The sequence below is a fragment of the Pleurodeles waltl genome, chromosome 11 (assembly GCF_031143425.1).
Source record: "Pleurodeles waltl isolate 20211129_DDA chromosome 11, aPleWal1.hap1.20221129, whole genome shotgun sequence".
Classification (NCBI taxonomy): Eukaryota; Metazoa; Chordata; class Amphibia; order Caudata; family Salamandridae; genus Pleurodeles; species Pleurodeles waltl.
In genome coordinates, this window is record NC_090450.1 from 11,663,782 (window position 1) to 11,678,101 (window position 14,320).

At 47.6% G+C, this 14,320-nt stretch overlaps 1 protein-coding gene across 3 annotated transcripts in view; it reads right to left on the reverse strand.

Annotated features, from left to right (window-relative positions):
• LPP (LIM domain containing preferred translocation partner in lipoma) overlaps positions 1 to 14,320 on the reverse strand; it is a 657,734-nt gene that overhangs the window by 121,486 nt on the left and 521,928 nt on the right. For all 3 annotated transcript variants that reach the window (XM_069212799.1, XM_069212797.1, XM_069212798.1), the window contains one exon: positions 4,411 to 4,525. In XM_069212799.1, the coding sequence (XP_069068900.1) occupies positions 4,411 to 4,525 (115 nt within the window). The remainder of the gene's footprint in view (positions 1 to 4,410; positions 4,526 to 14,320) is intronic.

Consider the following 14,320-nt stretch of genomic DNA (forward strand, 5'->3'; position numbering starts at 1 on the left):
GTATGTGCACATACCGCTGAGCCAAGCAGGAGCTGCGCCGGGTTCCCACAAAGCCACAGCACTCAAACACTCGTGAGCAGCCTGGAAGGCAGACCCATCACTGTGCTAGGAGCTGGCTTAACCCGTCACCGTGCTAGCAGCTGGCTTAACCCGTCACCGTGCTAGCAGCTGCCTTAACCCGTCACCGTGCTAGCAGCTGCCTTAACCCGTCACCGTGCTAGCAGCTGCCTTAACCCGTCACCGTGCTAGCAGCTGCCTTAACCCGTCACCGTGCTAGCAGCTGCCTTAACCCGTCACCGTGCTAGGAGCTGCCTTAACCCGTCACCGTGCTAGGAGCTGCCTTAACCCGTCACCGTGCTAGGAGCTGCCTTAACCCGTCACCGTGCTAGGAGCTGCCTTAACCCGTCACCGTGCTAGGAGCTGCCTTAACCCGTCACCGTGCTAGGAGCTGCCTTAACCCGTCACCGTGCTAGGAGCTGCCTTAACCCGTCACCGTGCTAGGAGCTGCCTTAACCCGTCACCGTGCTAGGAGCTGCCTTAACCCGTCACCGTGCTAGGAGCTGCCTTAACCCGTCACCGTGCTAGGAGCTGCCTTAACCCGTCACCGTGCTAGGAGCTGCCTTTACCCGTCACCGTGCTAGGAGCTGCCTTTACCCGTCACCGTGCTAGGAGCTGCCTTTACCCGTCACCGTGCTAGCTAGGAGCTGCCTTTACCCGTCACCGTGCTAGCTAGGAGCTGCCTTTACCCATCACCGGAGCTGCCTTAACCCGTCACCGTGCTAGGAGCTGCCTTAACCCGTCACCGTGCTAGGAGCTGCCTTTACCCGTCACCGTGCTAGGAGCTGCCTTTACCCGTCACCGTGCTAGGAGCTGCCTTTACCCGTCACCGTGCTAGGAGCTGCCTTTACCCGTCACCGTGCTAGGAGCTGCCTTTACCCGTCACCGTGCTAGGAGCTGCCTTTACCCGTCACCGTGCTAGGAGCTGCCTTTACCCGTCACCGTGCTAGGAGCTGCCTTTACCCGTCACCGTGCTAGGAGCTGCCTTTACCCGTCACCGTGCTAGGAGCTGCCTTTACCCGTCACCGTGCTAGGAGCTGCCTTTACCCGTCACCGTGCTAGGAGCTGCCTTTACCCGTCACCGTGCTAGGAGCTGCCTTTACCCATCACCGTGCTAGGAGCTGCCTTAACACAAGTGAAGCTTGCGCACCCGAGGACCTTCAGCCGCTAGAAGGTGAAGGTGAATGCCTCGACACTGGTCTTGACAGCTGATCAAGTCTGAACAAGTCTTTGTTTGAAGGGAAAAGAATCATGGATCCGGTGCTTTCACCCTCCCAAGGATTGAGAGCATACGTTGCACTGGATGAGGATCTAAGCATTTATTTCCATTTCCCCTTATATTAGACCAAGTACAAATGCAGCTTCTGAAATCCAAAAATGTCTTAAACAGAAGCAAACTTCACCTGAGAACCAGCAATATTGATTTAGCTAAGCGCGTAATCTATTGTGATCCCGGCGCACTGAGCTGCCAGTTCACGGTCAGGGACACAACCACAGTGACTGCCCTTGCAGGATGCACCGCTGTGTGTCAGGGATTCACAGGAGAACATCCAGGCCACACATTCAGGGCCAGGGGTAAAGGGTGTGAGAGGTGATGTGTATGGGTAACTAGGGCTGATGGGGATGCCACGCGTGTCCAGGGGCCTAGTTTAGGCAGCGAGATTCGGTGCTTGTGAATCGCAAATTTTCCAAATAAAAGCAGTATATGCCGAAGGGTGGCGGGATGACCAAGATTTGGGATACACTGTTCCCATAAGGAACATCTGCAAGACTGATTTCCATTAGTTGGGCCTCTGTTTAAGTTCCTGGTTTAAAAAAACAAAAAAAAGTTAAAAGCTTTTAGTCAAACAAGGAAAGGAGAAAAACAAACAAAGGCTTAGGTGACCTCACTCGGGGCCTCCAGATCAAACTCTAAATCCAAAAATGCATTTATTTGGGTGGGGGTGTCACACCCCAAACACCACCCCCTGAAGCTACACACCTGTGCGTGTCACCACTGGCTGTTAACTTCTTCCATCTTTAAAAGCCTGTGCTGTGTGTCTGCTGCACACGTTCTGTCCAGAGCAGCATCAACCTTCATGGCACCTGGGAATGGGCAACCCCCCTCCCCCTCTGTAAGCGGGGCAACGAAGCTGAGAGCAGCCAGGTGAGCCAGCAATGTAGGTGCCCCCTTGCAGCGTTGATTGAGGTACAGTGGTTGGCGAGCACATGATGGCTGCAAGGAGCCACCATTACCTCATCGTGCATTGGCTTGCATTTAGGCAGCTTTTTTTGTTGCTTTTTTTTTTCTTTTTTTTTTTTAACTCTTTTCCTATTTTCACTCATTGTTTTATTTATTTTTTATTATTTTTTAACTTTGCAATCTCATCAATTAGTTTAGCTATTTATTTTAAGAGGGACCACGTCTGTTCAAAGAAAGCATCAGCTACCACTGATCCTGTCCACAGCAGATGAACCCACAGTTACCCTAAACAGAATCACAGAGAAATCACGCCCTTGTCACCAGCAGACTGGACTACAGCAACGCCCTCTGTGCCGGAATCAACAAGAAACTCACTCGCAAACTACAAAACATCCAGAACGCCACTGCCAGACTGATCCTCGACCTACCCAGACACCGTCACATCTCACAACACCTACTACACTGCACTGGCTCCCCATAGAGAAAAGAATCACCTTCAAGATCCTCACCCACACACACAAAGCCCTCCACGACACCGGGCCAGCCAACCTGAGCCAGCGACAACCTCCACGTACCCCACAGGGCCCTGCGCTCAGCCCAGCTCTCTCTCGCAGAAGTACCCCGCATCAGGAAAACCAGAACAGGAGGACGATCCTCCTCCTACCTGGCAGCCACCGCCTGGGACGCCCGTCCCATCCACATCAGACAATCTACCTCCCTCCCCAGCTTCACAAGTGAACTGAAGACACAGCTTTTTTAATCCACCTCCGGTACACACTACACAACCACTCCCCCAGCGCCTTGAGACCCTAGCGGGTGAGTAGCTGCACTTTACAACAACTGATTGATTGAAAAGACATTATGAGCCCACACACCAGATGGGACACACTTAGGAAGGAGCACGTATGGTAAAAGGGAGGTGCCAATGTTTGCAAAATCTAGCGCTGCATCCACGTGTAGACGGTGCTAACAAGACTCTCAGCCTCTTCTATAATAAGAATATAGGTGACAAATCGATGAATGTTTCAGCTGACAGGGGCTCGTTACACAACTTATTAGGAAGAATACATTTGTTGAAGTTTTAAAGGGAAATGACAGCATATGTGCACGGTTGACATTCATGTACGTGGCAGTGGAGCAAACCATAATACTTAAGCATATCTTTGCATGAAGCAAAAATACATTGCTCAAGAGAGTTCTGAATGGTTGGGCCGATGGCACTAGAAACTACAACAAAAAGTGACACTGACTCCTGAAGCTGCACAGCTTGTCGATAAACAACAGTTTAGAGGGGACCGAAATTACTGAAAAATTTACTAATGGGTTTTCTAGGAATGGGTGCGCAGAAGGTGGTCTCCAGTTTGTATACAAAGTACGCGCAACTCCTTACCTTATGCAGGAACCATTAGGGAAATGCCTCAAAAGGAAAGGAGATCATTCTAAGTATGCATCCATCAGAAGGCAGGCCCTGTGGCTTAGAACGTCAAGAGGGTGGCCCTAGCACCCGCCAGGGAGATGGCTAACCTTGGCTCAGGGTTCCAGAGATGCACTTACATTTATTGTTTTATCTTACCTTCTAAGTGTCTACAAGCGGTCACCTCTGGTCTCATCCAGCACTCAGCAGCACTTAGGTTCTGAAGAATGAGCCTGGGCGAATAGCTGAGGCATAAGTCCGTCCGACTCTGCAGCTGGCCACAGGTTAAACACAATCTTTTTTTTGGATGCATGAAAAAATTATCAGGTTTTGTATGACGTGTTAAATAGTTAGAATATTGAAGGCCAGACAATGAAAAAGGACATGTGCGAGTTACAAGAAGGTGAAGATAAGTCTCACAGAGAGACCTCAATTAATCCCAAAATCAATTAAGTTGTTTGTTGTACAAAATAAAAAACCAGAGTGAAAGGATAAATACCACTGGACATCATTAATGCGAGTCTTACTAACTCTCAACGCATCACGGATCTTTATTTTCTTATTGCAGATTCCTCCTGACATCAGAAAGCACATGTAGTGAGAAAGCGAGGTCACAACTCCTTACACTACAAGCCCGACCAGAGGTGCAGACGGATGTTTCCAAAAGGTCTTGGGTTAATGCAAGACTTCAGGCAGAAGCAAATACACCTTTACACACAAGAGCAGGATAGAAAAGGAGCGTGGATTCAGTACTCACCAAAGTAATCCTCAGAGGGTGGGTGCTCCATGTCGAACAGCATCTTCTTGGTCAGACGCTCAAGCTCGTCCTCAGGTCGGACTGAAGATGCAGGACCAGAAGCTGGGTATCCACCCTGGAAGGAGGAACAGCAGACATTATAGCCAAGGGCATGCAGTCAAGTGACCAGAAGACACAAAGCAAGGCTTACTGCTCCATGAAAAGCCCTTTCAAGGACTCACTAGGCCCACTAGCTTATTCCTAACATGCAACAAGATGTTTTTCGACACTCAAATTATTGTAAATGCAATTACAAATTTACTTCAAACTGTTAGATTGTGTCAAGTTGGATCTGAGCGAGAGAAAAGAGGTTTATCAAATGTCCAAAATGATTGTAGACTCTCTGACCCAACAGGAAATGAGGGAGTCATGTAAACTTAAGAAAACATCTCATTGATGGCGGGCACCAACTCTTCCCAGGCAAAATGGAATATATATTGATTTCTAAGTCTCATAAAGATGACACGTCTTGGGCAACGACTCAAGTCAGGTCCATGCTTCTCATTGCTCACAGCACACACAACTAGGCCCCTCTGTTAACTCTGCACAAACCACCAAACATCACACGGCAGGCATACAGGGAGTGGACTTTAGATTAGAGGAGCTCTTCCATGCAATGCTCCCCCACCCGACCACCACTCCAGAAAACAACAAAACTCCTAGGCCCTCATTACTTGACAGCACCACCTACCTGTGTGGGCACTGCACGCTGTCAGTACAACACGCCAAGTGAGAAGGTTGGAAAAGTGTTGGACAGACCATTTCTGCCTCATACTGGTGGAAGAGGCCACTAGGGACCAGCTGGTGTCCCATAACCAAGGGCTATTTAGGGAATCGCCAAGGAAACCCAAGACCACGATGCAAAAGAAAGAACATCTTCCAGACAAGAGCCCACAACTTTTTTCAGGTAATAGTTGCATGAACGGTAATCTCTCTATCACAAGCTTAAAACACGAGCACACACTCACAGGCAGGGTCACTATCGGTACAACACAACCAAACCAGGAATCAGAACCTTAAGCGCCACACCCATTGTTCACTCAATGGGAGATCTCTACAACCACACCTACAACCAAACATTCACAGGTGCCTACAATCCATTTGTACAGTTAAAGCGCCGCAAACCCCCACTAGGGGCCGGTGCAAGCTACGGTAGTGCCAGATAAGGTGACACACATTGACCTAAAGTTAGAGGAGCAAAATCTTGGTCCAACCCTGGGGGCAGAAATACACAAATGAGGCCCAGGCTACCCAGGGCACAGCTGGCAGTGCAGCAGGGGCAGTGTGGCTCGAGGATCTGAGGGGGTCCACAGCACCCAGATTATTGCTGTCCTACCACCAAATTTTGGGAAAGGGACCGGTTTTACTTGCTGGCAATATGGCTTTACGCAAAAGCATCATGCAGGCCACGCTTCTCCACACTGTTAGGAGTATCACTGAGATCAGTCTTGACCCGGCTCCCCATGGGAACAGTCCAGTCTGAACTGCCAGGCCAGGTCCTCCTAGGATGGGAAACAAGCATCCTGGGAATGGTTTTGGTTATCACCCCTCTTTAGCCAGGCTAGCTTGAATCCAGTGGTACAGTGAGCACAGGACCAGGTCTGGGCATACCCTTCCCACTTTGGGCGACAAATGCAAAAAACTGCTGATGGATGGAATTCTGAACAAATCAAACATTCACACCAATCACAAAGATCTAGGTTTAAGCCATCGTGTTTTTGCTCACCATGCTATTCTAGTTTGGACCCAGCCATATGCAAATCAGCTTTGGCCCTGCTCCTCATGGGAACAAGTTCAGCCTGAACTGCCAGGCCGTAAGTCACCAGGAGAGTACTGCTTTATACATGAAGGAGGAATGAATAAAAAAAAAAAAAAAAAAAAAACACTCTCTCATCATTCAACTTACTCGTCTCGCTAGCTACCTTTGCAATCTAGGTTACAGTCTGGCTTTTCTGCGCAGTTGTCAATCGTAATCATGGTCTGGCACTTTAATGTCTATGTTGTTTGATTATCTTCAACACCAAGATCTGCTCCATATGTTCCAAATTAGGTCTCTATCACCCGCCATATGCTCAATGCCTTAATATGCCGACACATCGGAATGACGTCCATCCCTTCGTACATGATGTTCTCCCCCTAAGTGGCCTCTCTTTGTGCGATTGTGATTGCCTATGCGGTGTAGAAATAAAATCAAATGATCTCACAATTGAGTGGTTTATATCCTGTAATCCAGGCTTCCTTTTAGTGTCCTCTCCCCACCTCCGCCAAGCACAGAAAGAGCAGAGTATGCAAAGACACTGCCACCGATAGAGGGACTCAAGACACCAGGCTTGTCTCATGGCCACACAAAACTATGCGCAAACGGATTTGATGGCGGTCCAGTCTGTGGCCATAATGTGCCCTTTAGCTGGCACTGTATCCAAAGGTGAGATGCCACGCGTGTATGAAGAGATTGCTGCACCATGTACGGAATTAATATCATTTCCAACACTGCAGTCACCATCGGAATATGATAGTTGACTGCACAATGGAACTTCTACAAGACACACTCCAAAGACCATGCCCTGCATGGCACACTAGAAGAAAAAGTCAAGTTGGCACCTTCTTGGTGATGCCGCTGTCTTAACAGCAGTAAGTTTACGCTGAAGTGCAGGTACCTTGTGAAGTCTCCATCCTTTGGAACGTGGGTAAAGCTCCTATCAGCACCAAAAAACTCAGCCTAGAGGCCCATGTGTAGGTATGCAAAGCAATATCAGAAGTAGAATGAGTCACGGCAACGTCAAGGGACTCCCTCACACTATGGCTACATTGGATCCCAGGGACTGCGGTGGAAATCCCCACATTATATTAGCGGTGGCATCGAAACTGAAACAAACTTTGAATTTAAAAAAAACACTGGAGGAGAAGAGGCCTTTGACCAGGAGAAACAAACATATGAGCAATTCCTGTTTTTTTGCAAAAAATAAACAAAGGGCTTGGTGTACAAGGGGCATGCAAAGGATTCAGAAGGGACACTTCTAGTTCTCTGCCAACAGCAAATGTTAGCCTATTTTCCGTTTTTACAATTCTTCTAACTGACCAAGGAGTGATCAGCACAATCTCTGATGTCCCACACAGTCTGTGAAGTGTATATGGACTTGTCCTTTCCAGCTTTGGCGTGGCTATCAAGACCAAGTTCTGGGCAGTGGCAGGTTCCTTCCACTCGACCATATCAGTCTTCAGGCTATTGGCAGCCGAGGTCATACTCTACCCCGCAGAAGACTGGAAACACAAACATGACTGCCATATTTTCATGCTCACCGTTTTTTGTCCGTGTCCATAGCATGTTTCATCTATAGACTAATTCTCCAGACTTGGGCTTCTGCTTCCGGCCGTGCTTACCTTTTCTTCTGCCCACAGTGATCTCGACTGGGATTAAATGCATTTTCTGGCTGGTTCTGGAGGACTGAGGTACCCTTTTCTCTTGGTGGGCAGAACTTCTGAACTGCGGCACATTTCTGATCTGCCATGTTGGTTGCGCAATCTGAGTGAGATGTGATAAGTAATGCAGAACCTTCCAATGCGCCCAGGGTCCGTACTGCTGAATATCTTGCTACTGAAGTACTTTTGGAGAGCACTATCCCTATAGTCAGAGTACTAGGGTAAAGGTTCCAGTGTGTGGAACCCGACAAAAAGATTCAATGAGGAGCCCATAGTCCGGCGCCTTTCCGGTACTCCTGCACCACTGTTTAGTGCAAGAGGAATCCAGCAACGACAAAAGTGTTCAGTCTTTGGGAATATCTTAGAGGCCGAGGTAATTAGATTCTACGCTCGGTCCACGGTTCAAGGCACTGTGGTCCCAGTACTCGACCTCCGTGGATCTCTCGCCCAAAGCTGTGTAAAAGGATCAGATGCAAGATTGACAGATGATGCATTTTAGCACAAACTACTCCAGCCTTGGGACTGAGCGGCATTCGTCGGCTGCTTATCCTTCCAAGAACCACCTTAAGTGTTCACTGTCTGGCTCCTGGGGCTTAGGTGGGTCTCATAAGGTCTCCATGGGCACCTCACCGACCACCTGGCTCAAGTTTGGAAGAGGTGGTCACGCCAAGAACCCTGGGAGATTTAAAAGTCTCATTTTACACAAGTAATTTTTACAGACAGCCACAATGCAATCCTAAGAGAGTGCGAGGAGCTGTCTTGTGACCGGACTAACATTTAGCCCATGTATAATCACAAGACCACAGATCTGGCTATCAGGGGAAGGACTGCTGCCAACAAACTCTAGTGAGTAAGAAAAATGCGTCCATCCATCCCAGTGCGGTCTCCGCTCTCTGCAGAGTACACTAAGCGGATTCAGCTTTCTAGTGTTAACCAAAACTTGGGGCATGTGACGACAATAATATGTGAACATCTGTTTTTAATGTAGGTTACCAGCTGCGTGACCTCAAAAACAGGAAGTCTTGTGGTCTGCATGAGTGGACGGCAGTTGAACAATGCCTCGAAGAGATGAAAACAGCGAGCAATTTACATTTTGAACCAATGTGTGAGATTCTGGAACAAATACATAAAAGCACATCAGGGGCATACCTGACATCGATCTGTAATGTTCCCATACAACGAGGGGGACACTTGACAAGGTCTGTGCGAAGAGAGGGGAGAGATATGTGATAGATACTAAGTTCACTGTGTTAACCTTGAGAGGTCACAGATGGCCAAGGCCTAGACGCCAAGGACCCTTGTCAGTAACACTACACAGCAGCAGCAATGAAGTCTGGAACATTTAATTGTTTGGCCACTCCTTGAACTGGGGACAGGTCAGTCCTTCCCCAGCAAAGTCAGTTCCAAAGGAACAGAACTGAATCTGGACTGAAAAAAAACATACCTCTGCAGCCCAGGGAACTGATGGGTATTGTTACCTGCTGAATACTGATGAGTAAAATCTGGGCAGAAGGCTGTTAAACAGTACAAAGATCGTATTGAAACAAAACAGTCCATGTTCGAGCATCTGCCAACATCATCCGTGTAGGCGCCACACGTTCTGGGTTTCTGATGGAGACCTTGCTCCCTTAAGAACTTGCTTTATGCACACAATGAGGATTCCAATCCTAATAGCCAAGTACGCATACTGCAATAACCTAGAATTGTTGCTAAAGTTACAGTTGTGCCCCCCGATATCTCATCCAGAGTAGTGTGTAAAGCTCTAGGCTGCAGCTTAGGGGTCTGCACAATACCGCCCTAGAGGCCATCACGAGCAGCGCAGCAGCTCCATGCCCACCCGTCATCGAATACGATACTCGCCAACATGAACAATCCAAAGCAGGCCTACTTTAACAACCCACCGGCACGCCATGTACAATGGTCCTGCGAGGATTGTGCAAACTTTGTGCTCCAGTCTGACTTCTTAGCGGCATCTAAACCCCACCATCCATTGGTATGATGGTGCATGCATCTTTGGTGTAAACTCGGAGTCCTGGATAAACGAATCTAGCAATTGCCAGATTTTATGGAAATAACGGGGTGACGCAGGAGCTTATTCTGGGTGGTGTGAGTGCTTCTTAGGCAAGTCACCCAGGACCACCGGGTGTGTTATATGAAGTCTGGTCGGTGGATTTCCAATCTAACAGCATAACTTTAACCCAATTATTAATAACAGGTCCAAGATCCAGACCCGTTATCCAACACCAGATGAAGTTGTACGTGAGTCAAGAATTATTTTGGGGAATTCCAAGGTAAATTTATCATAAATAAGCAGTTGAACTATTTTTTCATTCTCCCCCTCCCTTCCCCAAAAACGGTTTTAGAAATTTATAATTGAAGAACGTATGTTCCGCGCTGCTTCAGACTTCACTCCTGGACCAGTGACTTCCCCCTTTGAGAGAATGCCTTGAGGGACTTCTGGATATAGGACTTACATCAGATGGACAGTTGGGATAGGGTTCTGGAACAGCCTGGTTTCCACAAACATTTCTCTCTAGATTTTCTGTTGTCGCAGACAAGGCACCTTTCCGCTTGGTGAGTTTTCAGAGTCCCCTACCACCACAACTCTGCTTTCTTACCGGTGTTGCATGACTTTACCAACACCATCCAAATGCCCCACAGCTCTGGTTGCTGGGTCTACCTCTGCTGGTAGTGGCGCTGTCAAGGTGACGCTGGGGGTAGTCACTGCTGGTGGATCTGTCTGTAATGAGTATTATAGGCTGCTGACAGCAGAACAAGAGATTCAGGACCTTTAAGAGAACCTTATTTGTGGGTGACCTGCTTCGGTCAATGTTTTGATTTGGGGTGCATGAAATACGTAGGAACTAATCTTGCTAAGCAGGCATGCAGCCTCTAGCCAGAGGCTTTTTGAACAAGTGGGTAGTACACAAGTTGTCATCAACATATCAAAATAAATAAAAAGCGGGCACCTTGCTTTGTTTTCCGCCCGTACTGCGCTGATCTGCAGAGCTGTGGGTATCTGCATTGTTAGGTAAAGTCTGACCACCTTTGATGTATGAATGTATCTATTACTGTCTGGCAAGTGCTTTTCTGGAATCCATGATGTACTCTACTGTATTCATCTTTCATTCCACATTTTCAGATGATCCTAGTGAGACCTTCATTACTAATGTGATGTCCCCTAAATCCTGCTTCACGGTGTGAGTTTGTCGCTGGTCTTTGGAATGATGCTCATGAAAGGATCACACAGGGTTGTGAGCTGGTTCACCCCAACTTTTCTAGAAATACAAAAGAGATGGAGCCTCTTCCTTCAGGGCTCAGAGTCGGGGCTACTTCCGCTTCTGGTGGGGGAGGACAGTAAACGGATTTAAGGGTTTAAGGGCCCAGCAGCCCACTGCCTTTTGGTTAGACACCAATCTGAGCCACATTCACCATCAATAAAGGGCTCTGGAAAAGCAATGTACAGCAACAGGCACTGCAGGAGATAATGAAGTCAGACCCACAAGTCACCCGGACTCTGAGAGGAAATCATTTCTCAATTTCTGAACATGAATCCTGCGCTTTTGCAGAACAGAGTATAATCAACCGCACCGACCGTAAGCGGGGAACCTGCTGATTTCCAACATTTTCAACTCTACACAAGGTTTTGGAAACCACGTACACCAGCACAATCGCTGTATAAAAAAAAAATTAAACCATGACCCACTATCTTACTTAAAGCAAGTTTTGCTATTTCAGTGGCTGAGGGATCAGTAGGGATATCTTCCCCGAGGGAAGACACATGATAACCATTTCTACCCTGCACAAAGTGGCCACTTGAGTGAGAGGGCGGAGATGAAGTTTGATAAACCTATGTCCTGGTCTCTTTGCCTGATCACAGAGCTCTGAGAGTGGTGGAGTTTGGGTAAGTCGTGCTGTTTGCACTCATTTTCAGCACTGTGAGTTTCTCCTGTGCTGTAAAATCAGCACAAATGGCATCATGTGGAGCGCCAGAGGGCGCCAACTTCTTTCTGCCACCAGAACACATTTTCTACTCAAGCAGAAGCTTCCTCAACACGAGCGGCAGCTTTCTCAACAAGAGCGGTAGCGACCTGCTGAGACCATACGCATTCACAAATCTTGCTCGTGCTCACCAATTTAGCAATTTCCAGCACTCACTAACTTAACGGTGGCGACAGAAAAAACTGCACTCTGGAGTGTTTTGGAAATCTGCACTGGAGTGGGGAAAAACTCAGCAAACTCCGCCGGCAGAGGGGAATTCTTCGCCCACCCCCAATAACCAAGCATTTATTCACTGATCTGAAACCGTCCGATTATATCCATGTTTTGCTGCCTTTCTTTTGAGACGCCACTCAAGGATTTGTCACAGCCGTGGGTAACGTCTAAGAAAAGTAATCCAAAGAACTGAAGACTCATAATGCCTCCGCCCACCCCCTAACATCCAGTGCTGATGAAACTGATGGTTAATTAAAAGTGTCATAGAACTCACTCTCTGGCCAGGATGTCAACTAAGGCGCTTTGTGTTGAAAGACAGATACTATATGGTTTGCTGAGCGATCCAAACTGCAACTATTCATGTGATGAGTATGACAAAGGCTGTATATTTTACCTGCTTTCTCGAAAGTACCACGAAAGGAAGTGTGTCAAGAAACTTCTTTCAGTGGGGAAATTGTGGAGTTTCTAAATAAACTGGCAGCAACTTTCGCTCTTACGTCGAGTGAGGGCCTGAAATAAGTCAGTGACGCTGACTCAAAGATACCATGTGAAACCAACTACCTTTGTGCAGATACAACCTTACATTTTTATTTCAGGTTTTGATGCTTTGCTTAGCAAGTTTCAAGGATGAGCTGAGCCTTTGGACAATGTAAATAAGTTTGGGGGCCTCAGCTGCTTCGTCTATTGACACAGAAGAGATCTCCTACAGACATCTTGGGGCTTCCCCCGGGCCACCAATGAACGTCCCTAACAGCATCAGCACAATGTGGGGAGCTCCCAGACAGCCATGAAGTTTGCAGAATTACAGTCACGGTGGCCCTCGGTGTCAATAGCAGAACACACTCCACAACCCCCTCTACTTGTTCTCCTACGACTCCAGGGTTAAGCTGAACGTTTTATGTAGTCAAGGGGGGCTCGGAAACAACCATCCACCCTCCTCTTCCTCCTCCTCTCAAGCAGATGAAGGCACTTCTGTTGTGAAGCATCTTCCCACTGCCCAATCCTCTCGAATCCCAAACCCCAGTGTATCTAAGAGACACGTACCCAGGCTCCCATCCCATGTACACTGTCATGGAAACCCGAGATGCTGCGGTCGAGCGTTTCTTGGCTCTGCCAAAGTTCACCGTTTCTCCCGACGGAAACGGAACTGTTGTTCGCTTTTAAAGAAGGATTGGCTATTTCAGATTTTTTTCCTTCTAGAAAAATGTTCTACCTTGTCATCAACACCATCTACTATTCAATTGTACAGTTTTATCCATCTTTTTATGTCCTGAAGCACCATGGGCTTGCTAGCCGAAGAGTTCAGATAAAGTTGAGCAGCGTGCAGCCCCCTGCACCTCATGGCTCCAGAGTATAGCTAGGCCAGGGCTCAACAAACGTCACATGCCCAGGACTGGCTGAAAGTCCCCTCTGAAGTATGGCAAGCCGAGAGGCGTAAACTCACAGTTCTTTGATGGATCTTTTAGTTTTTATCTGTTTTTTTTATTTCTTTTTGTTGGTCTCTGTGTAGGAGGCGTTGTGCGTTTTTGTTTCCTTTTAAAAAACAAGCATTTGCAATGCAATGGGTCTCATTTGAAGGGTTAGAGTTAGAGCTATTGCTATTGTAAACTCCTAACCAGACTTTTCTTGCCACATAAATTGAAAACGTAAAGTAAAACAGTTTCACATAAGTGAGCCGACGGGCGCCATGAGCATGAAGGAGACACACAAAAAGAAACAGAAGTTCGCTCACAGTCAAATATCAGCAAAAGTGCGAGATCACACTGCATGGGAAATAAAGTAAAAGTAGTCCAGAAGCCATTCGGAGAAAAACAGAGCCTCGTATATTTTCAGTAGTTGGCCAGTACGCAAGTGCAGGACTAAACCCTGGAAAAGGCATGATGTATGCATGCCTTTCACTAACAAAATCAAGAGAATTTTAAAAGACAAGCCCGGGAACCAACCAAACTGTTGGGCGTGACTTGGGCATGGTTAAAAGCCCACTGAGATTACAACAAGGGCCAGAGCGTTCGCGCCCTCGACCCTAGAAAATAATGAAACGGTGAGCCGAAGGAGCCGATGAGGGGATAGAAACACAGACAATCACAAGGGCTCTTGCGTTTTGCTGATCCACGCTTCAGTAGCTCATCCGGCAGGGGCACAGCTGTCATTGATGCAACAGGTGCAGTGGCACGGGACCCAATAAACTGTGACAATGCTGTAGTTTACTACCCAAACAGCAGTCAAAGGGGCCATT